This window comes from Bubalus bubalis, chromosome 4 (assembly GCF_019923935.1).
Source record: "Bubalus bubalis isolate 160015118507 breed Murrah chromosome 4, NDDB_SH_1, whole genome shotgun sequence".
Taxonomy (NCBI): domain Eukaryota; kingdom Metazoa; phylum Chordata; class Mammalia; order Artiodactyla; family Bovidae; genus Bubalus; species Bubalus bubalis.
The window spans coordinates 62924024-62946807 of NC_059160.1; the positions used below are offsets into that span (position 1 = coordinate 62924024).

At 48.7% G+C, this 22784-nt stretch overlaps 2 protein-coding genes across 8 annotated transcripts; one reads left to right on the top strand and one right to left on the bottom strand.

The window, feature by feature from the left end:
- Window positions 1-5: 5 nt before the first annotated feature.
- LOC102402769 (transmembrane protein 198) lies at window positions 6-5557 on the top strand. 7 transcript variants are annotated; one of them, XM_025283700.3, is made up of 5 exons: window positions 6-970; window positions 2319-2578; window positions 3149-3730; window positions 4158-4318; window positions 4440-5557. In XM_025283700.3, exons 2-5 carry the CDS (start codon window positions 2404-2406, stop codon window positions 4596-4598), a joined length of 1077 nt encoding a protein of 358 aa, XP_025139485.3. In that variant the 5' UTR covers window positions 6-970; window positions 2319-2403; the 3' UTR covers window positions 4599-5557. The 7 variants fall into 7 exon arrangements, with proteins under 7 accessions (XP_025139485.3, XP_025139488.3, XP_025139484.3 ...); XM_025283703.3 differs by lacking the exon at window positions 6-970 and adding an exon at window positions 980-1361 and having other exon boundaries at window positions 3185-3730; XM_025283699.3 differs by lacking the exon at window positions 6-970 and adding an exon at window positions 981-1361.
- A 388-nt stretch (window positions 5558-5945) lies between these two features.
- Window positions 5946-12075, bottom strand: MMP19 (matrix metallopeptidase 19). The gene is made up of 9 exons (XM_006075076.4): window positions 11879-12075; window positions 11496-11581; window positions 10495-10625; window positions 10046-10261; window positions 9315-9560; window positions 8330-8458; window positions 7378-7542; window positions 7090-7217; window positions 5946-6900 (listed from the first exon to the last, which is right to left on the bottom strand). The coding sequence occupies exons 1-9, from the start codon at window positions 11966-11968 to the stop codon at window positions 6595-6597; spliced, it is 1497 nt and encodes a 498-aa protein (XP_006075138.3). The 5' UTR covers window positions 11969-12075; the 3' UTR covers window positions 5946-6594.
- Window positions 12076-22784: the final 10709 nt, after the last annotated feature.

Here is a 22784-nt window from a genome sequence, read left to right on the forward strand (position 1 = left end):
CAGTGCCGCAGGCTAAGTCAAACCAGAGGAGGTGGTCCTGGGGAAGAGCTGGCCCCGCCCTTTAAAGGGCCCTCAGCTGCCGCCCTCCGCGTGCTGAACTGGAGTCCCCGAAGGTTGCTCCACCGGAAGCGGAGCAAGCGGGCGCTGCAGCAGTGCCTGCGGACTGGGAGCAGATTCTCAGGGTTCCTCTGGCTGTGTTCTTGGACTTTGTTGAGACCAGGAGATAGAGGAAAGCCACCGAGCCCAGTCTGTTTCCCTTGCAGACAAAATCAGGGAACGTAGAGAAACCACCGCACTGATCCCTTCCCTGCTGCCTGTAACGAGGACGGAGGCCTTTTGGTATCATGCGGGGGTGGAACGGAGGGAAGGACGCCCCGGGCCTGCCCCCGCCCTGGACCTCCTTCGCTGCCCCTTCTTTCCCAGCAACCCTCGGCCCCCCCAGCGCCTGACCCAGCTGGCGAACTGCCTTGTACAACTGTAGCTCCCACGGCCCGGATCCGCCCCTCTGGGTGCAGCTCTCTTCCCGTCACGAAGCGGGCCGGAGGACTGGGAGCGTGGCTCCACTGGGCTTAGTACCCGAGCGGAGTGCCAAAAAACACTGCCCTTATCTGCGTGCTTCTTTGCATCTCGTTTGCATGCCAAGATGTTTGGTCGACGCTGACAAGCGCCCCCGCCCCCACGCAGACCCGGCTTGGGTACCCTCTGTCGGTCCCCTGCTCTGCAAACGCCTCTTCGTTAGTCCCCCTTCCAGACCCCCGACTTGCTCCGCAAGTTTTTCTACCCATGAACCCCTCGCCGGCGCCCCAGATCAGTAAGAGCCCCTTCCTGGGGTCCCCGATCCGGACCACCAAGTTCTCCAGCAGACAATACTCCAATTCTCTGGGAAGTGGAAGAAACCAAGCCGGAGTAGGGGGGCGCTGGGACACCAGTAAGGGATTTGAAAGCTTCGAGTTGCTGAGTCAGCACATAGGTATTCAGAGACCATTCCCCAAACCTCTTGCGGTTCCCCAAAAACCCCTCCCGGCTATGGCTGGGGGTCTCTGATCCCAGCCTAGAGCAGTAGGCAAACTGGGTCCCCCCCACACACACAGGGAAAAGATTTGGAGGGTCCCGCCCCGTGATGTCACCCCCCCCAAACACACACCCTGTCCCCTTCCTCCACCCCCCAAGCTGGTTGCTTTTAGCTCACTGGGGCTTGGGCTGCGATACGACTTGCAAGAGTTTAGGGAGCAAAGAACAGAGTGGCCCTAGGGGTGCCCACGCCTGACAGCCACCCGGACGCCTAAGACTCTGGGCAGGGATGCAGCTGGGGGTCTAGGGAAGCACGTCTACCCCCTCCTTTCCTCAGCCCTGACAGGGTGGTGAGTAGTTAACACCCCCTCCCCAATCTCTCCTTGAATAGGGTCCCCAGACTTCCAAGAATTGAGGAGAGGAGCCCCAGGGACTCCCCAAGCCAAGTCCCCTCCCAGCCTGTTAAGATCTTGATGTCCAAAAGAAGGCAGCTGAAAGGAAGTGCCTGCACCTACTCTACCCCATTCCTTTAGTGCCCCCAATGCCAGCCCCTCCTTGATGTTCTCCTTTCAGGAACTGAGTTCAAATCCCACTGGCAGCCCTGACACCACAGGGAAAGGGAAAGGTAGAAAGAGTCCCACCAGTGTCCTGAGGGGAGGATGTGAGATGCCTGTGAGCAAGGCGCCTGCTTGGTCCATGGGGGATCCGTGGGAATTGGACTGTGGCTGGACAGACACCTTCCCCCAATAACCCTATCTCCACCTGAAGGCAAGGCTTCCCAACCCTGACAAAGTGTCAGTTACTGTCTCTACTTGATTCCTCTTCTGGTGTCTGATTTTTTTCCCTCTTCCCTCTCTGGGGTTGGAGCAGCTGTTGGGAGACCCCCACCATGACTCATTCTCTCCTCTTCCTTCTCCTCCCTCCTCTACTAACTCCACCCTTCCCCGTCCAGTGGGATGATTTTGAGTCCCAGCTGTAGATGGGACAAGCTTTCTTTTCAACTGGAACAGGCTACTGAGCCTTTAGCCCGCAGTACCCCCTTCCACAGATGGAAGACTTCCTACTCCTCCCACCCCACCCTCAAAAGCCAGGGAGCCAAGACTCATTACCTGTTAAGATTTGAAGTTCCACTTAATGTCCTTGTTTTAGAGGGTGATAGAAAGCTGACCTCTCTCATCCCTTTCCTGTAGCTTTCTTCAGTTTCCCCAGCAGAACCAAGTTCCATCCTGAAATTGGCCTTTCTTTAAAAGAAGGGCATCCTCAAGGTTCATGGGCACCTGAGTTCCTGCCCCCTTACCCCCTTGCAGGTTTCCCAGCCCCCTCAAGACATTCATGGATGGATGAGAGGAGCTGACACTGATCTTCCCCTCTGTGACAACCTTCTCTTCGGCCATGGAGGAAGCCTTGCTGCCCCTGGCCATGACCTCTGACCCCAGGCCCTTTAATCAACAACTCCTAGAGCCTCCAGACCTGAGATGTGTCTTGCAACCCCAGGACAGTCCTGACCTGGCACCCGCCCTGGTGTGTGCCCTTTGCTGCTGCTTTGGAATCATCTACTGCTGCTTCGGTGAGGGCGGGGCCAGGGTTCTGGGGGGCAGCTGCCCAAGACTGTCACACTCAGAGATGACGCTGTCTTTCTCCTTTGCTCCTGAGCCACCTCTACTCCTCTGTCGGGGGATATCTACCTTCAGTGCGTCCAGTGCCACTCTCGCCAGCTCTTCTTCCATCCCCCACATGCCCACTCCTTCAGCTCTGACCCCTGGCAACTATCATTTTCCCTCCCCTTCCTCCTACTTCAAAATTCCATTCCCCAATAACCTGAATTAGCCTGCGCTGATTTCTTCCCATCTACCATCCCTGAAAGGACAAAACCTTTTCTCTATACTTATTCCCCTCAATTCATCCATCTTACCTCCTGATTTGCCCTCCCATCCCCTCACAGTTCCTGAAAAGTCCCTGCCCTCCCTAAGATGATCCCTTTCTGCCCTTGGCCTTGAGGTCCCTGGGGGTGCTGCTCCTGACTTCTGCTCCTCTGGTTAGCCATTCCTATCCCTTCTGAGTCATCAGAGCCCAGCCCTGTCGACCCTCCCCCACCCACCCCTTTCTGCCCCTCATTGCCTCCTGCCTCCCTTCCCAGGCTACCGCTGCTTCAAGGCAGTGATGTTTCTCTCAGGCCTGCTGTCAGGAGCCCTGGTGATCTTCCTGCTGTGCCATAAGGAGCGAGTGCTAGAGACACAGCTGAGCCTGGAGGTGAGCGCGGGCATTGCGCTCGGCATCGGACTGCTCTGCGGCCTGGTCACCATGCTGGTTCGCAGTGTCGGGCTCTTCCTGACTGGTCTCCTACTAGGCCTAACCCTGGGCGCTGGGGTCCTGCTGGGCACGGAGCCCATCTACCAACCACCTTCAGCCTGGGTACCAGCTGGGGGGCTGGTGGGGCTGGCACTGCTGGGAGCCCTGTTCACACTTCGGTGGCCACGTCCATTCACAGTTCTGGGCACAGCCCTGCTGGGTGCTGCAGTGCTGGTGGCCTGTGCTGACTACTTCCTGGAGGGGCTGGCCCTGGGCAGTCGGCTGGGCCAACGCTTGCAGGCACTTCCAGCCTTGCCTCCTCTCTGCTGGTATAGCTGGGTCTTGCTGGGGACCTGGCCAGCCCTGGGGGCCCTTGGGGCCCTGGCCCAGTGGAAGCTCATGGATGCGGAACATGGAGGCCACGCCAATGGTGAGTTACCACCGTGGTATAGACAGCAGACAACCTATGTCCCTGGTTCCCAGACTTAAAGGGGTGAAGGGGGAAAATACACCTGAGGGCAAAAGACAGAGGTGTCTAAGGTGTATGAGGCAGGCCACTGAAAAAAAGTTAGAGTTGGAGGAGTCAAAAGTCTGGGTAAGAATGAAAAGAGAAATTGTCGGGAGGTTGGGGAGTAGGGAAGAGTTACTGGGGACTGATGTGGAAGGAAAGGAAGATCTCAAGGAAGTCAGAAGGGAAGAGTAGGAGGATTCCAAAGAAAAGTTTCTTTAGAATAACTGGGAGGGGGATGAGGTTTGAGAGACATAAGCAAATGGGTTTCTCTAGAGTATGAGTGTATTTGGGGGTGGGTTTCAGAGTCTAAAGAGGCCTCCCTGAGTCTGCATTGTCCCCTCCCAAGCAGTGGTCTTGAGCCACCAGCGAAGGCATCTCCAGCTCCTTCGAATCCGTCATCAGGAAGCCAAGTGGCACCGGACCTCCCCTGGCGCAGGGCTCTGTGAGGGTAGCTACAGGCGCCAGCTCCCTGCCAGCGCACGGAACCCTGCCGACAGTCTGGCTCCAGTGAGTGGAGGCGTGGGGGCTGCTCTGGGCCTGGGGCAGAAGGCATAGGGGGATGGTCAGGGTGGGAGGGTGGGTTCTGATCCAGGCCCTTTCTTCTGCCCTGTCTGCCCTGCCCCTTCAGAGTTATTTCCAGAGCCTTCGAGAGCGCCAGCTAGGACCAGGCACCCAGGCTACCGCTCTCCACACTGTCCTGGACCTGGATTCTGACTGTGGTTCCACTGTCCCCCTCACTGCACCTTCTGGTTCCACCCACCCAGACCTGAGCCTAAACCTCCACTGATGCCCTCACCCTGGGAACAAGGTCCTGGGAACACTAGGTGGGCAGGGCCTAGGCCCACAGAATCCACACACAGACTTCCCCACCTCTTGGACTTCGGCATGGAATCTGTGCTCCAACCCAGACCAGCCCTGTAGGGATATGTTTCAGGGACAGATAGAGAGGACTCTTGTGGGGAAAGGAGAGGAATGGAAGTATGAGTACCTACCTCTGTCCAGTAATAGAGGTGTCCTGGTCCCTAAAGTAACTGACTCCCTAATTCCCTTCAAACCAAACCAAGGAGGGCCATTACCCAAATAGCCTTCTGTATACCCGCCTCAAAGTGCCTCTCAATGATCAAATAAGGGGTATTGTTTTCATAGGACCTACCTATAGAAAATCAGGAAGGCTCCTAAAGCACTTGATAGCTTTTTGATGGGGAGAAGGGCACCAGTGGAGCTCCGGGATCCCTGATTCCCAGGCCCCTCATCAGGGAGCAATTGAGTTCCTGGTTAGCCTTTCTCTCTGGACCCCCAGACACAGGCCCCCTTCTCCTACCTCAGTTGGGGGTATCTATCCTCCGTGGTGCTTCCCTTTCCCTTCTCAATGTGGGGAAGACCACAGGGCACTGCCTGGCTCAGCACCCACTGTCCCTCAAAGCTGGCTTCTTGCTTCAAGCTGAGAGCATTGGCCCACATGCCAGAATCTTGCCCTTTTGCCCAAAGGAGCCTGGTCTTCAGGGCTGTGTGGGAGACAAGTGCCTTCTCTGTCTCTCATTATAGGGGACACTAATCTCCTTAACCAGATCATCGTCCCAGCCACTAACCTGTTCTAACTCTCCGCTCCCTTGATTTACCTGCCCAAAGTCTGTTCCCTGGTTCCTCAGCATGAAGGAAGATATGTCCCTCCCCTGGGCAGCAAGGTTATGATGGGAGGGAAGAAGAACATAGGAACATGTGAATAAAATGACATTGAACACTGAACCTGGGAGTCTAGCCTTTTCTGTTGCTCCTCTTTTCTTTCTTTGCACCCCCAAACAACGAGTTAGCCATACTGACAAGTTCTCTGTCCCTTAAAGATCTGATGAAGGTACTTTTATCAGGCCAGACCACTATAGAAGTGGCACACACACAGCCAGAGGAAGAATCATTCTGTCCTATCTTACGAACATGGTGCACGCTTGCACAGTCACTCAGTTGTGTCCGACTCTTAGTGACCCCAAGGACTGTAGTCCACCAGGCTCCTCTGTCCATGGGATTTCTCAGACAAGAATACTGGAGTGGGTTGCCATTTCCTCCTCCAGGGAATTGAAACTGTATCTCCTGCATTGGCAAGTAAATTCTTTACCACTGAGTCACCTGGGAAGCCCTGTGAAAATGGAGTTAATCTTTATTAAGCACAAATGTGCCAGGCACTTCACACACAGAATTTCATTTAATGCAACAACCCTGCGGGATTGGTGTTAACCTTATTTTTCAGATGGGAAACCTGAGGCTTAGTGAGGTTAATTAACTTGCCCAAAGTCACAAGCAAGTTGATGTGATTCTCAAGGATTCCAAAGCCATTGCTCATTTTACTGGCCATGCTGTTTCCTTGTTCTTTATCTAGGAAGGACCCAGGCATTCCCAGCTGTGGCCTGCTGTCAGCTAAATGCCTGAGGGATGCCTTTCTTCTACCAATGTCCTCCAGAGAGAAAATGACACAGTTGGAAGTGCTATCTAGGATGGTGGAGAAATGGACGGAGCTGGAGGCTGAGTTAGTTAGAGTCACTGACCAGGAGGGAAAGAGTACAGGGAGGTGGTGACTGGAGCTGGGTCATTTAGAGGCTTGAGGTTCATGGTTCATGCTTGTGCTGCAGCAGACATTTGATTGAGGTCTCAGGCCTCTGAGAGAGTGACATTACCAGGGAATGAAAGGGTGCTGAAGTCTGTGACTGAGGGGATAACGTCCAAGATTGTATCTCTGGGTGAGCCGCCAGAGTTCAAGGTGTATCTATGGCCCAAGGAAATGGTATCCAGTGTTATCCTGTGGCTGCATGGTCTATGCCTGTGACTGAGGAATCAGTGTCCCCATCGGATGCAGTGGTGTTTGGGGGATGACAGTGCATCCAGTTGTGGGCGATATCTCTGGGAAAGCCTTTCTCTGCTCGAAGCTGCTGATTGAGGCGCCAATACTGTTTGCCCTTGAAGAAGTAGACACGGCCATCCCGCCAGCTCATGGCGGCCGAGGGCTGGTCTGGCACTCCTGTAAACAATCCCTTGGTTGGTTTAGGGTAGCGGCTGAAGTCAGTAGTGGCCAGCTCATCCCACTGCCAGTATCCAGAGCCCTAGGTGTGGGGTCAGCAGCGAGAAGAGAAGGATGACGAGAGAGCTTAGAGAACCCCCGCCACCCCCACCGAAGTCTATTCTCAGCCCATGGCAGCTGCAGAACTTCCTTCCAGAGCAAGTCTTTGCTTTTCCATGGGAGGTAGCCCGCCCCTCCTACAAAGGATTTGCCCTTCCTTTGAGCTTTATACCTTAAAGAGGAACACCTTTTTGTTGATAGGCCAATAGAGAGCAGCATCCAGGTTGGGTCCTACCCTATTCAGCTTCTTGGGAAAGCCAGGAGACATCTTGAAATTAATGTAGCGCCACACCTTGTCTCCTGAGAGCATATAAGGAAAGAACAAGTCACCTCTGTCCCCAGGTGATAACTTTCAGTTCCTCTGTTCCACCCTCTAGAAACTTCTCATCTCTCCCTCCTTCTATGGCATCTCTAATCACAGGCCCTCCTCAGGTAGCACAGTGTAAACTAGTGCCCTTACCTTTAAAGAAGTGAATCCATTGCGTCCGAGGAGAGTAGACAGCTGCATCCAGGTTTCCTGGGAGCCCCTCCCAGAGGGCAGACACTTGGAACAAGGGACCCAATCCTGAATCTGTCACGGTCCACACATAGTTTCCCTTGAAGGCGTAGGTCTTTCCTCGGGGCCCTAAGAGCAGGAGGTGTGTCAACAAGTCAAAAAGACAGGTATCCGGACTTCCCTACTGGTCCAGCGGTTAAGAATAAGCCTGCCAATGCAGGGGACACGGGTTTGATCCCGGTCCAGGGTGATTCCACATGCCTCAGGGCAGCTAAGCCCATGTGCTACAACTACTGAGCCTATGGATTCTGGAACCCTTGAGCCACAACTAGGGAGACCATGTGCCTCAACAAATGATCCCACATGATGAAACAAAGACCTACTGCCACCAAAAATTTTTTTTATTTTAAGACAGTGGTCAAATAAAGACTTCTGGGTATCTCAGGCAGGCTGATTCCCCAAATGTTCATTCAAGGAGAGGATTGTTAAGGGCAGAGAAGTGTTCAGCCTCTCCTTTGTCATTCACAGCAAATCAGCCCTGTGGATAGCTGCTCCCACTTAGGGACCTCACCTTCTACTCCAGGTGGCTTCCAAGTTGTACTTCCATGTGGGTATAATACCCTCTCTAATAGACATTCCAGTCAAGACTGTTTTCTCCTTCTTGCTGTATTTCCGGATGTGTTTAGTGGCTCTCACAGGGCAACAACGGAGGTAATGTCCTGCCTGGCCCATCCTGAATTTAGCTCTGAATCCTCCCTCCCCAGGCCTCTGCCTCCATCCATGGCCACTAACCCCTGCCTAGAGACTAACCTCCACTGATCACCCTGAGGTCCCATGTCACTCTCATTTGTCCAGGTCTCAAGGTCAGCAGCCTGCCCCACTGCCTGCCTACAAGCCTGGAGGGAAAGGGTCTTACCTAGCATCACGGCATCCAGGTCACCACTGCAGGGGTCTGGCATGGGACTGGGTTCTGTGGGCGCTAGGGGTATAGTAGGGAATGCCATGTCTTCCTCCTCCTCCTCCTCTATCTCTGGGCTCTTCTTGCCTGCAAGGTAACATAATACTGCTCAGGGAAAGAACTCAGAGCACTGGCTTCCCCACTCTCCTACTGTAAGTTAAGCTCAGAGATTGCATAGAGAGGAAAATGAAAACCTGGAGAGCTTTCGTTGGTGGGAGAAAAGATCACACTGATACCAGCAGGAGACACATTTTAGTTTTGAGAGGCACTAGAAAGGGAGAGATGGAGAAGGCAATGGCACCCCACTCCAGTACTCTTGCCTGGAAAATCCCATGGACAGAGGAGCCTGGCGGGCTGCAGTCCATGGGGTCGCTAAGAGTCGGACACGACTGAGCGACTTCACTTTCACTTCTCACTTTCATGCATTGGAGAGGGAAATGGCAACCCACTCAAGTGTTCTTGCCTGGAGAATTCCAGAGACAGGGGAGCCTGGTGGGCTACCATCTATGGGGTTGCACAGAGTCGGACACGACTGAAGCGTCTTAGCAGCAGCAGCAGAAAGGGAGAGAGGGGATTTCTGGAATGTTCATTCTTCATCCACTAGAGCAGGTGTAGGAGGAGAGAGGTCTGGAAAGAAGATTAGACCTGGAAGTGTCAGAAATAGAGCTCCTGGGAGTTCCCGGGGGCCTTGTGGTTAGGATTCCAGGCTTTCACTGCTGCAGCCAGGGTTCAATCCCTGATTGGGGAACTGAGATACCACTAGCCATGTAATGAGGCCAAAAAAAGAAAAACAACTCCTGAAAATGAAGAAGCCTGAATAACATGGCAAGAGGAAGAGAAAGAAGCCAAGCCATTTCCCTCCATGAAGATTAGACCTGTGTCTTTATGCTTGAAGAGACACTGGTCAGACTGACCCTCGTGAGGACTAGGGGAAAGGACTGACCATAGAGAGCCTGGATCCCAGCCACATCATCAGGGTGCAGCTTGAAGTAGGGCCGGTAGCCAGCGTAGACAGGAGCCATAAGGGCCTGGGTGTATCGGGAGTGCCCCAGCCCCAGGGCATGGCCAATTTCATGGGCTGCGATGATGCGCAGGTTCACCCCCCGGTAGGTCCCCTCAGTCCAGAGCTCATCTTCATCAAAGTGTACACTGCCCAGCTCTGGGATGTCGGCATGGGCCAGGACCCGCCCTGGAAAAAGGCAAAGGTAGACAGGCAGGAGATCAGAGTCTCCTAGGGTGGAGCATCCCCTGCCTGTTATAAACTCCAATTACTCTATTCCCTTAAAATCTCCCCAAGTAGACTGATTATATCTTGGACACCTCTCACTCCTTTCAGATTTCCCTGTCACTACCCTGATCTCTCATGGATTCCCATCGCTCTGTCCTGTTACCTCCCAGTCACTCTGTTGTCTTTGGCAACATACTCCAGTCCTCCCTGGAATATGCCTTGAGCAGAGGAACTTAAGCTAAGGAAGAAGGCATAAGCTTCAAAGAAACAGGCTTGGTAAGGCCCCAGGGAGATGACATGTTGCTCCCCAAGGGAATATTAGAAGGTGGTTGGAGAGTGTAGGGTGCAGTTGAGCATAGGAGGGTAGCCTGACATTTAGTTTCCGGAGTCACTGACTCAAGGAGACAGAGGTCTGTGAGGTGGGAGAGCTGAGAGCTGGTGCCTACCGGGCCCGTCAAAGGAATTGGAGCAGTACAAGCTATGGCGGCCATGGAAGGAAAGGCGGATATCAGCCCAGCCAGCCTTCACCTCGCGGAAGGTCAAGGGAGCCACATTGCTCCAATACTGGAAGGCTTGAAGCAGGGCTGCCCGGGCTGTTGAGGATGGTAGGGTGGACGGTAGGTTCAAGATGCGGAAGGTCAGATGCTTCTTACTCCAGTGGCCTGGTTATTGAACCAAAAAATAGATTAGAAGCACAGATACCTTTACCAGCTCTGGACAGCTCCCCTGAGTGTGGGCACTCACTCAGCAAAGCCATGAAACAACCTTTCCAGGCAAGTGGTGATCAGTCAATTACCAGATTACCATCCATTCAATGATGAGCTGGTCCAGACTGTCCCAATGTCACCTGTGCTCCAGAGTCATGACCCCCGCTTTTCCCAGGCTCAGTTCTCACCCAGCAGCAGGTATTTAAGGGTCTTCTGGTTGAAGGGGTCCTCCAGGCCACAGCGGGGCTGCCTCATACGGGCACTTGTGGCATCATCCAGCTGACCTGAGACTGGCAGCTCAGATGCTTCCTGAAAAGCTCTGGAAAGATGAAGAGGGATGGTCCAGCAGGACAGGGACATCTGGAATGACTAAGAAATGGGGATAGCTCTTTGGTCCCCTTTTGCCCAACGTAATGACTGAGAATGGCACTAAAGCTCTGGAGGTGATGGGATCACTCCAGAATCCAGTCCTCATAATTGGGCCTTCCTCTTCTGTTCTGCATAGAAGGCAATACTCCAACTTCACCCCCTGTGTTGACGTTCTTATTTGGGTAAAGTGCTCTCTGGTGTTGCCTTCTTCCTCCACTGCAATTTCTAACCTCCTCCTGCCCTGAGAAGTGTCCTACTCCTGCTCTGAGACTCTCTCACCACTGCTACCACCTGAGGGCCCATCCTCCCTCTGCCTTCTCCCCTCCTGGCTGGACACCCCGTTCCCAGTCCAGCCTGCCCACTCTGGGCAATTTCATCCATCATGCACCACAAGTATTGTGGCTTTTCAATGGACTGGGAACATATCTGAGAAATCACCCATTAGACCGAAAATAAGAAAAGAAAACTTCAAAACAGAAAGAAATACATGCTGGATTAAATATCTTTGAAAGGCAACATCATGTCAACAACTCAGCTCCAACTCATATAAATTACATTGCCTGCAGGATGTGACCAAATAATAGTATTTTGGATATAATGTGGGATGGAGCCTCCAAAGAAGTGCTTAGGGCCTAGGAAAATCCAATAACTGTGCCCTCATCCTTGACTCCCCCTCTCACCCCTGGTCCCACCACACATTCTCTGGATCCCCGAAATGGATGTGAGGCAGGCAGAGATGAGCCTGGGGAATGGAAAAGGTGAGAAGAGAAAAAGATCTTGTGAACTTGACCCTGAAGGCATGCACCTTACAATCTCTCACCTCAGTGCCTCTATGACATCTTCTGGCCTAAAGTTGTCAGGTCCTTCTAGAGGCTTCTGTAGGTAACCATATTGCAACAAGTAATCCTATGATGAGGGTAGGGGTCAGCAGATAAAATCAAAAGGGGATTAGTCTCTGGGTGAAGCTTCTACATAACCTAACAGCCCATTAGGATAGGAGGGGACAGATGTGGAAGGACTGAAGGAGAGGCATCTTAGGGGAGTATGAGGGGAGGGAGTAGGGATGGGTAGGGGTGGATCATGGACTAGAGAAGCGAAGGGCAGGGCAGGCAGTTGTAAGTCAGAAGAGCAGCTTGGATGGGACTAAGGAGCAGTTCCTCCATCCCTCCCCCAGCCTGGGTCTGGCTTTCCCAGGAGACTCACCACAGCTGCCTCCTTCTCTCCAGGCCCCACAGCCCGGCATGAGACGGTCAGCGGGAGTAGGAAGCCCAGCCACAGCCGCTGCCAGTTCATGGTCCCACCAGGCAAGAGCTTCAGAGTTTGTGCCCTCTGCTCTGAGAATCCTGGGAGCCTGAGGGAGCAGAGCTGGGGGTGGGGGGGGTGGGGCTCTTCCCTCCAGCTCTTTTCACTCTCCAGTCTCTGGTCCTCTTTATAAGACTTCAGGGGAGGGAAACTGGGGGGGAGTGTCAGTAGGAGGTGACTCAGACTAGAGATGTGTTGCAATTCACCATTAACCCCTGCCCTGCCAGAGAGCAGAAATCAAGAAGAGCCTCCAACCCAGCCCCCAGGGTCCTCTGCTGGACTCAGAAAGACTTCCCATGTTGTCCTGGAGGTAGGCATCCTGCCAGGATCAGAAGCAGAATATCTGCTGAGATTAGAAATTGGGACCAGAGCCATCCTCTGAAGTTGGGCATCCCTGTGACCCAGGGACCCCTGGGCAATAAACCCCTTATCTGTAACTTTCACGTCTCCCTGTCTGCTCTAGGACAGGAAAAATAAAACCGAGAGGTAGGAAGCAAATTGCTTAGGTGCTTGGGTTGCAGATTAAAGAACGAAGGGTGAGATCTCAGTTTCTTTGCGTCCAAGACCAAACTGAGGATTCAAATGCTCTTGAAGCCTATTTGTGTCTGCCTTAATAAAAAGTCATTATTTCAAGCCCTTGATGAGTCTGGAATATGTGTGTGGGGGAGTGGAGGTTAACTAGGAAAGGAAGAAGTAAAGTCTAGAGCCTGCCCGCAGGGAGGTTTGCAGACAGGGTGAGATCAATTCAAATACCTGAAATGAGGGGAACCAGGATATCAGGCAAGAGGTGTCCCATCCTGAGGATCATGAGGCTGTGGGAAGGTTCGCAGAGAAGGCAGGCTTTGAGCTGGGCTGTGAAGGCTGGCTATGAGTTGGATGGGGTCAAAGAGTCCTGAGGAACAGGGACAGTGCTGGTCTTGAGTAAAAGCGCAGAGAAAAGTCAGTTGTGCTCAGTGAGAGGTTCTAAGGGTCTGCTTTATTCACCACTGAGTCCCTAGTGCCCATTCCAGGCTAGCTCAATGCTTTCGGTGGTGCTTAATAAATGTTTGTCAGACGAATGACCAGGGTGGGAGAGTGACTGGCAGGCAGAGTTTAGAGAGGGTCTTCAACGCTATTTAACATAGAAGAGAAAAACTTACGTTAGGAAAACCTACTTTAAAAAAAAAAAGGGAGAAGAAAAACCTACTTTGGACCCACCAAGGTTATATGATTTTTCCGCACTGTTAAACTTCATTGTAATAGAATGAGAAGAAAAAAAAAAACAAAACTTTGTGTCAGGTGATTTCTGTATTGTGCTGTGCTAAGTTGCTTTGGTTGTGCCTGACTCTATGTGACTGTAGCCCATCAGGCTCCTCTGTCCATGGGATTCTCCAGGCAAGAACACTGAAGTGGTTAGCCATTGCCTTCTCCAAGGAATCTTCCCCATTCAGGGATAGAACCTGCATCTTCTGCAGCTCCTGCATTGCAGGTGGATCCTTCATCGCTTGATCCACCAGGGGAGCTTTCCATTTCTATATTATTCCATTTAATTCTCACTATCCTCCTATGAGGGAATAATTATTCTGGCCCCTTTTTTTTTTTTTCTTTTTTTGTCTTTCCCATGGCTTTTTTTTTTTTTTTTTTCAATATTGTAGTGGTTTTTGCCATACATTGACATGAATCAGCCATGGGTGTACATGTGTCCCCCATCCTGAACCCCCTCCCACCTCCCTCCCCATCTCATCCCTCAGGGTCATCCCAGTGCACCAGCCCTGAGCACCCAGTCTCATGTATCGAACCTGGGCTGACGATCTATTTCACATATGATAATATACATGTTTCAATGCTATTCTCTCAAATCATCCCACGCTCGCCTTCTCCCACAGAGTCTAAAAGTCTGTTCTTTACATCTATGCCTCTTTTGCTACCTCGCATGTAGGGTCATTATTACCATCTTTCTAAATTCCATATATATGCATTAATATACTGTATTGGTGTTTTCCTTTCTGACTTACTTTGCTCTGTATAATAGGCTCCAGTTTCATCCACCTCATTAGAACTGATTCAAATGCATTCTTTTTAATAGCTGAGTAATACTCCATTGTGTATATGTACCACAGCTTTCTTATCCATTTATCTGCTGATGGACATCTAGGTTGCTTCCATGTCCTGGCTATTGTAAACTGTGCTGCGATGAACATTGGGGTACACGTGTCTCTTTCAATTCTGGTTTCCTCAGTGTGTATGTCTGGCCATTTTTTAAGAGAGGAAATGGAGAGCCAAAGAAGGAAACGACTAAGGACATGGAGCTCCTAACTGGCCTGGCATATGTTCAACTCCTTCTGCCAACTCGTAACCTATGCTCTTTCCATTCACCATGCTGACTCTTAGAGCCTTTTTCTGTGAGTGGTTAGGAGCCGCTGCAGTTTCCACCATCATTTGTGCATCACACATTTCTATGCCATTCATATGCACAAGGAAGTAGGGATAGAAATGAGGGAAAGGGTTACTGAACTCATGTTCTCAGTAGGATGCAGTTCTGAGCCTTTCCCCACACCCCAGGCTGAAAGACTGGCAGGCCACTGGAGAACCCTTCACACCCCCGGAGGGAGGTGGGGGATCCTCCTGATTCATCGTTGGCCTCAATGATGCTGGTCGTCTTGACCCACTCAGCACTCAACTGGCTCACAGTCAAGTGACTAAGCCTCAAATGACTGGTCAAGCAAGCAAGGACAGAGCCACCAACTGATGAGTGACAAAAGCCATGAGTGAGGCCATGATCAAGGCTGATGCCCCCAGGAAATGAGAGAACTTGGGAACCAGCCCCCTGCAGGGTTTTTCTCAGCTCTGCCCTTCTCTCCCTCTTTCTATCACCGCTCAATCCCTCTTCTTTTAGAATAGGACATGGGCCAATTGAAAATTATATATTTTTTTCTGATTAAAGTCTTCTCTATTTTTTTTTCTGAATAAGTTATCCATTGCTCATTACAGTAAATTTGGAAAATACCAAAATGAGCAAGAAAGAATGAAAACCACCAGTAAATTCTACCCAAAAGAGAACCACTAGCAACATTTTGATGCAGTTACTTGAACCTGTCTGTGGCTCTGAGCTCAGCTCCAGCTTTGTCCACCCAGCCTCAGGCCCTGGGTGGGTGGAATGGAAGAGAAAGTGATAGGAAATACTGAAGTTAGTAGGGGAGGGACAGGAGCTTTGCAGGCTGTGGAGAGAGGGAAAGGAGTAAAGTAAAAAGAATGTGATGGCAGATTACTCCTTCCCTCTAGACACCTCATAGAGGAGGGGAAAAAAAGCGGGAGTTGGGGAAGAATGTTTAAGAGTATCGTTAGCGTGTTAGTGAGAGAGATAGTTGTTGTTGATGCTGTTTAGTCACAAAGTCGTGTCTGACTCTTTTGCGACTCTAAGGGTTATAGCCCACCAGGTCCTCTGTCTGTGGGATTTCCCAGGCAGGAATACTGGAGTGGGTTGCCATTTCCTTCTCCAGAGAATCTTCCCAATTCAGGAATTGAACCCCTATCTCCTACGTCTCCTGCATTGGCAGGCGGATTCTTTAGCACTGAGCCATCCAGGGATGCCCAAGAGATATTGTGGTTATTATACAAGGTAAAGTGTGGACACTCACTCTGGCCCTTGAAGTCCCTAGGGGATGGAGTCACATTCTAGACATTAAGGAGCCAGAGAGAGAACAGAGAGGGAAACTGTAAAAGCTGCCAAATAGTTTATCTCATTTAAATCTTGACAACATCCCTGTGGGCTGGCATTATCACTTTCTACAAAAAAGGGAGGGCTTCCACATGGCTCAGCAGTCAAGAATCTTCTTGTAGTGCAAGAGATACAGGAAGCATGGGTTTGATCCCTGGGTCAGGAAGATCCCCTGGAGGAGGAAACGGCAACTCGCTCCGGTATTCTTGCCTGGAGAATTCCATGGACAGATGACCCTGGTGGGCTACCATCCATGAGATGGCAAATAGTTGGACACAACTGAGCACAAGTACAAGAGATCACAGAAAAAGGAACTGAGTTTCTAACAGGTCATTTCAGGTCACACAGCTTGGAAGCAACAGAACCTCAGGCTCAAGCCATGATCTTTGCAGTCTCTCAAGAGTTTCCACAGGCACCCAAACAAACCCCCCAGAGCCAGAAGCTGCAGACTGGATGTGTATGCAGGATTGCATGACTAACTGTTCCCATAATGGTATCAAGACCTCCCTGCCACCAGTCCCCACCTCTAAGCCATGCTGACTCAGCTCTTTTCCCCTCTGAATTTGTCATCACTCACTGGGGGACATGTGGGAATGTGTGTGAGGGGTTAGGACGTGCTGTCTGCCTGACCCAAAAAGAGAACTTAAGTCTGAGAGAACTCCTGGTTCTTTGGCTGGCTTGATCCCATCCTGCAAACTGGTTTTCCTCTCTGCTGAAGGACTGTGGCAAAAGAGTTTGTATAGAAATATTGTTTAAATTAAAATATTTTAACAGTAGGAGCAGGAAGTAGGTTAAGACTCTGAGAGTATTCTCTAATGTTCAGGGTCTAGGGGGCTGTGGGTGGAGGGCAAAGGTTGTTAGAGGTCTCTAAGCCCAGGAGAAGCCAGTCTCTAAAACATCCCCACCCGTCTTTGACAATATCCTTCCCTGAAGGGGGTGACTTGGAAGGCTGGACATCCTAGTTAGTATATAAAGGGCAAGTCCGGGGTCTAAAACTGGAGGTGAGAAAAATGTAGGGTGTAACCAAGTTAGGACTGGCCTAGACATTGCTCTTGACGTAGAGAAATGTGGGAAAAACAGTGTTAGCTTCTGGCCTGTTTTCTCCTTGGAGACCTGAGACAGTCAGGAAAGAGGGAAGTTTCCCTGGCTAAATGGGATTGATTTCTCCCCAAGCCGTTACCTTGGAAACCTCTGTTTTTAAGAGTACACCCCCTCCCCTTCCACACACACTCCTTTAATTAGTCATGAGTTCCTAGAAGCCAGATGGGAAACGATTTGCCAGGACTGTGCACAGCTGGATCTGTTTAGTAACTGGGAAGTAGGAGGGGCCTGGGGATGGCTCAGGCCTGGCCGGTGTATTCTGTTCCCCGAATGCCCCCAAATTCCTCAACCTCCATTACAAACACTTTTTGGCATTCCCTCCTGCTGCTCCTCAAACAGCCCCACAGACACTAGCTTGAACTGTCTCATTTGACAGGACATCAGACCCAAACCCCTCAGTCCTTCAGTTCCTGTCAAATATTAGGGAGATCAAGATCTTCTCCCCTTCTCCAATTCACAGACAAACGTATTATCCCACAGGACTCCCCTGGAGATGCTGGAGGCTTCTGCTGGTCCAGCTGGTGGTCCCACTACCCAGCACAAAGCAGAAGGGATGCATGAAGGGGTAAATTCTAGCGTCTGGAATAGGAGGGGAGGAGAGGAATGAGTTTAAGTGTTCTTTCAGCATCTGGAATGACAGAGAAATGATTTTTGCTCCTTCTGGAAACATCAGCCTTTTTCTTAATAAACAGCAGCCTTTTTCTTAACAAGACTCAATTTTTTTTTTGTTTTGAGTTTTTCCAAATGAAGTGGGATGTCGGGGAGCACTTTCACCGTCTGTTCTCACTCAATGACCGCAGGAAACAGATCTGTCTTCAAGTTTGGGGACTGTCATGGGCCTGGAAATTTCATGTTTGGCTCCCTTTGGTGTTGGCAAAGTGTTCCATAGGGGGTTAGCCAGGGAAGGAGTTCCGCACTGACTTCCCCTTTTGAAGAGGGCAGTAACTAGATGAGGGAGGGAGACTGTGGAAAAGACCCAAGTTTCTGTTTTCTGTCAGGTCAGCAACTGCTGAGGAGAGGGCTATTGCAGTGAGAAGACTGCACTTGACCTCAGGGTGGGGCTATGTAGGAAGAGAGTTCTCCTCTGCATCCCCTTTTTTGCCCCTTGCTTAAGGATAGTGGGTGTTCACCACTGTAGTTTTATGTATATTTATTTATTGGCTGAGGCATGTGGGATCTAGTTCCCTGACTAGGAATCTAACCTGGGGCCCCTGCATGGAGAGTGCAGAGTGTCAGCCACTGGACCACCAGGGAAGTCCCCCACCAGCACCAGCGTAGTTTTGTTTTTGCTTTTTAGTGCGTTCATTAATTTGACAATGGGGTAAGCACCGACACTGTACGAGTATATCCTGCGCAGAGTGAGGAAGAAAGAGCTAGAGAATTTTAAAGTGACAGAGACACAATTCCCATCTGAGTTGGAGCTGCCAGCCGCTTTGGCATAGTGAACACTTCCCCTCAGCTGTGAAAGAAGTTTTGGAAAAGAGAAATAGGGGGAAAAAAATAGCAGAGGAAGAAGACCACTGATCCTAAGGAAGACTGTATTCTCAGATTTTTTTATCTAGAAGCTATTACTAAGTATGTATGCTTGCCTGTTGCCCATTTTTGTAAGACCTTAGTGTGTGTGGATGTGTGTAGATGTGTTATTACAAGAATGTATTGTAAAAAAAAAGTGAAATGTTACATAATTATCTGCCTACTTGCAAAAAGGAAGCCAGATATTGATGGGATAGAAGCATACGGAGAGGAAAGAGCAGAGAGATCTTTGAAAACCAAAAAGATCACTGGCCACAAAGCATGGCTGGAAACTGACCAGAGTAGCTATGGTGATCAGTAAGTTCAGAAAGAACTGGTTGGCAAGATGTAATCCCTCTGCTATGAGGCCAATGGTGGTGGTGAGCAGTGGCCAGAAGAGTGTAAAAGAGAAGCAAGAGAAAAGGGCAATTAGATTAGGGAGCTGAAAGAACACACGAAACCAAACCCAGCTTGGATTAAGTTTATGTATTGACAGCAAATTGAAAGTGGCTTTTCTGACTAGACAAATACAACAAATGAGCATTCATCTCTCATACATTACTTTGCTTACTGACTCTATCAGTGCTTTTCAAACTTTTCTGCCAAAATTCCCTAGATAGAGCATGAAAATAAATGTGTAGAGGGTAGAAGTGTATGTAGGTAACTGCAGTGTTTACTTCCTCAGGGTATTTGTCCATCTCATAATGATTACTCCTTCTCTGTCCCCCTTCCACGGGGTCAGATGGGTGGCTTCCAGCGACTATGTTTATGCTATGTAAAACTAAATATAGAATTATATGTTGATAGTTTTTTTGTGTGTGTACTTAAAACTGTCTTCTAATCTCCAAAGTTTCTGATGAGAAATCCGTGGTAATTCAAATCACTGATCCCTGTATGGTAACATGTCATTTTTCTCAAACTACTTTCAAGATTGGCTCTAATTTTGGGGTTTTTAACAGTGTGACTGTGATGTGCTTAAATGTGGTGTGTTGAGCTTCTTTATTAATTTTTACTTAATTTTATCTATTTTTATTGAGGTATAGATGACTTATAGTATCATATATTTCATGTGTATAACATAATGATTCACAATTTTTAAAGCTTCAGATCAGATCAGTCGCTCAGTCGTGTCTGACTCTTTGTGACCCCATGAATCGCAGCATGCCAGGCCTCCCTGTCCATCACCAACTCCCGGAGTTCACTGAGACTCACATCCATCCAGTCAGTGATGCCATCCAGCCATCTCATCCTCTGTCGTCCCCTTCTCCTCCTGCCCCCAATCCCTCCCAGCATCAGAGTCTTTTCCAATGAGTCAACTCTTCGCATGAGCTGGCCAAAGTACTGGAGTTTCAGCTTTAGCATCATTCCTTCCAAAGAAATCCTAGGGCTGATCTCCTTCAGAATGGACTGGTTGGATCTCCTTGCAGTCCAAGGGACTCTCAAGAGCCTTCTCCAACACCACAGTTCAAAAGCATCAATTCTTCGGCGCTCAGCCTTCTTCACAGTCCAACTCTCACATCCATACATGACCACAGGAAAAACTATAGCCTTGACTAGACGGACCTTTGTTGGCAAAGTAATGTCTCTGCTTTTGAACATGCTATCTAGGTTGGTCATAACTTTCCTTCCAAGGAGTAAACGTCTTTTAATTTCATGGCTGCAGTCACCATCTGCAGTGATTATTAAATATGGGTTATAGCTCTGTGCTATACTATATATCCTTATAGCTTATTTATTTTATATAAAGTAATTTGTACCTCTTAATCCCCTATCCCTATCTTGTCCCCCTTCTTCCCTCTCCCCTCTTGTAACCACTGGTTTATTCTCTATATCTGTGAGTCTGTTTCTTCTTTGCTATATTCATTGGTTTTGCTTTTTTTAGATTCCATATGTAAGCGATATCATACAGTATTTCTTTCTTGGTCTGATTTATTTCACTTAGTATAATACCCTCCAAGTCCACCTATGCTGTTGTGAATGGCAATTTTCTTTTTTATGGCTGAGTAGTATTCAATTGTGTGTGTATCTCACATCTTCTTTATCTGTTCATCTGTTAATCAACCCTTAAGTTGCTTCTACGTCTTGACTATGGTAAATAGTACTGCTATGAACATTGGGGTGCATATATTTTTTTGGATATATACTCAAGAGTGGAATTTCTGGCTCATATGATAGTTCTATTTTTAGTTTTTGTGGAATCTCCATAATGTTTTTCCACATTGGCTGAACCCATTTACATTTCCTATTAACAGTTGTGGAGCACCTTTGATCTGAAAATTTATGTCTTTCACCAAATTTGGAAAGTGTTCAACCATTATTTCTCCACAGAGTTTTTTACCCCATTCTCTCTTTCCTCTCCTTCTGTGACTCCAATTACATATATATATATTAGATTTCTGATATTATAAGTTTCTGAAGTTCTGTTTACATTTTCAACCTTTTCTTTTTCTCTATAGTTTTCAAACTGAATCATGTCTATTAATCCATCTTCAAGTTCACCAACTTTTTCCCATCTCTAAAGCACTATTAAGTTCATTCAATACTTTTAAATTTTCAGATACTCTATTTTTCAGTTCTAGAATTTTCATTTAGCTCTTTTTTATAGTTTCTAGCCTTTTTAAAAAAAAAAAAGAATTAAGCTACATTGGTGATCATTTTGTAAAGTATAGAACTATGGAATAACTATTTTGTGCAACTGGAACTAACATAGTGCTGTATGTCAATTATACTTTCACTTTAAAAAAAAAGAATTAGGGGATTTCCCTGGTGGTCTAGTGGTTAGAATTTCAGGTTTTCACTGCCACAGCCTGGGTTCAATCTCTGGTCTGGGAACTAAGATCCCGTAAGCTGCATAGTGTAGGGGAAAAAGAATTAAGCTATAAACATTAGCAAGTAGTGGATCATGACAGAGTTAGGCAAAGGCACCAATTTAAGCAATAAAATAGTTCCAAGTCTAGACAAAAGAAACAAAGAAAATGCAGAAGGAAAGAAAGGAAGGAAGGAATAAGAGGAAAGAAAAATCAGGCCAATCAAAAGGAGTTTTGCTAGTCATGGAGGTATCAAAAAGCAGTCCCAGAAGCCAACATTGGCAATGGCCATCCAAGCACTGTGTTGAGAAAGTGAATCTTGGCAATGGATTTGAGTATTCAGGCCATTTGACAAGGCTCTTCCTGCTGTGAAAGTAAATGTATCACACAGTGCAGTCTGGTGCCTTCAGCGTTTCTAGTAGTATAATTTACTTTTCAGATCTCAATTTCCAACCTGTGGTAGGCTGAAAAAATGTGTATCCCCAGAAAAGATTTCCATCTCTGAATCCCTGGAGCCTATGAATATTACCTTACATGGCAAAAAAAAAAAAAAAAAAAAAAAGTGAGGGAGGGCTTGGCAGATGTGATTAAGGATTTTGAGATGAGGCGATTAGTTTGGATTATCTGTGAAAAGTGAAGTCACTCAGTCGTGTCCGACTCTTTGCTACCCTGTGGAGTATAGCCCATCAGGCTCCTCTGTCCATGGGATTTTCTAGGCAAGAATACTGGAGTGGGTTGCCCTTTCCTTCTCCAGGGGATCTTCCCAACCCAGGGATCAAACCCCGGTCTCCCGCATTGCAGGCAGATGCTTTAACCTCTGAGCCACCAGGGAAGCCCTGGATTATCTGAGTGGGCACTAAATGTAACCAAAGGAATCCTTACAAAACAGAGAGAAAGGCAAATTTCACATACAAAGAGGAGAAGACAGTGGGAAGATGGAGGCAGAGATAGGACTGATGCTGTCACAAGCTAAGGAATGCTGGCACCCACCAGAACCTGGAAAAGGTCAGGAAGAGGTTCTCCCTTCCAGCCCTGAGGGGAGTGCTGCTTTGGTGTACCTTGATTTTGATCCAGTGATGCTGATCTTGGACTTCAGGGATCCAGAACTGTGACAGAATAAGTTTTTGCTGTTTTTAGTCACCCACCATGTCTGTGGTAATTTGTTACAGAAGTCATGGGAAATATGCATGTTCACCAAGTGACCTTCTGAATACAGTTTGGTAGACCAAATTAGGAGCAATGTTTGTGGGAAGTGCTGATTGTGCTGACTTAAACTTTCTGTTTCTCATGGGAGATGGAATAGGTGTAAATTGGTGAATTGGCACTATAGTTTATATGTTCTGGTTTTTACATGTCTTGTGAGCTTGACTAATATAAGTCTGACCCCAAGATTTCCTCTTGCAGTGACAAAACCAGATGTTTGAACTTGCAGGATATTTGTAAGATCCTGCCTATGGGAAACATACCAAGAGAATTAATACCATCTTGTGGAGGCTTTTGGGAGTCATATATCTGGTCTCTCCTGGTTATTCCATGATCTTACAATCATTTCTCTACTTTAAGACTTCATTAATAACAAATTTATCATGGGACAGACAGTTTAAAAAACTTTCCTATTCATTCTTTCATTTAATTCTCATAACAATGTTACAGTCTAGGCACTGCCAACGGAAGGCAGGCTCCCTGTGCC

Excerpts from the sequence above, each read along its gene's own strand:
- LOC102402769 (XM_025283700.3), top strand. The coding sequence starts at position 2,404 with ATGGAGGAAGCCTTGCTGCCCCTGGCCATGACCTCTGACCCCAGGCCC. Across the intron at positions 3,731-4,157 it reads ACATGGAGGCCACGCCAATG|CAGTGGTCTTGAGCCACCAG; the intron begins GTGAGTTACCAC and ends TCCCCTCCCAAG. Across the intron at positions 4,319-4,439 it reads CTGCCGACAGTCTGGCTCCA|AGTTATTTCCAGAGCCTTCG; the intron begins GTGAGTGGAGGC and ends CTGCCCCTTCAG.
- MMP19 (XM_006075076.4), bottom strand. The coding sequence starts at position 11,968 with ATGAACTGGCAGCGGCTGTGGCTGGGCTTCCTACTCCCGCTGACCGTC. Across the intron at positions 10,626-11,495 it reads GATGTCATAGAGGCACTGAG|AGCTTTTCAGGAAGCATCTG; the intron begins GTGAGAGATTGT and ends TCATCTTTCCAG. Across the intron at positions 8,459-9,314 it reads TGGGATCCAGGCTCTCTATG|GCAAGAAGAGCCCAGAGATA; the intron begins GTCAGTCCTTTC and ends GTTACCTTGCAG.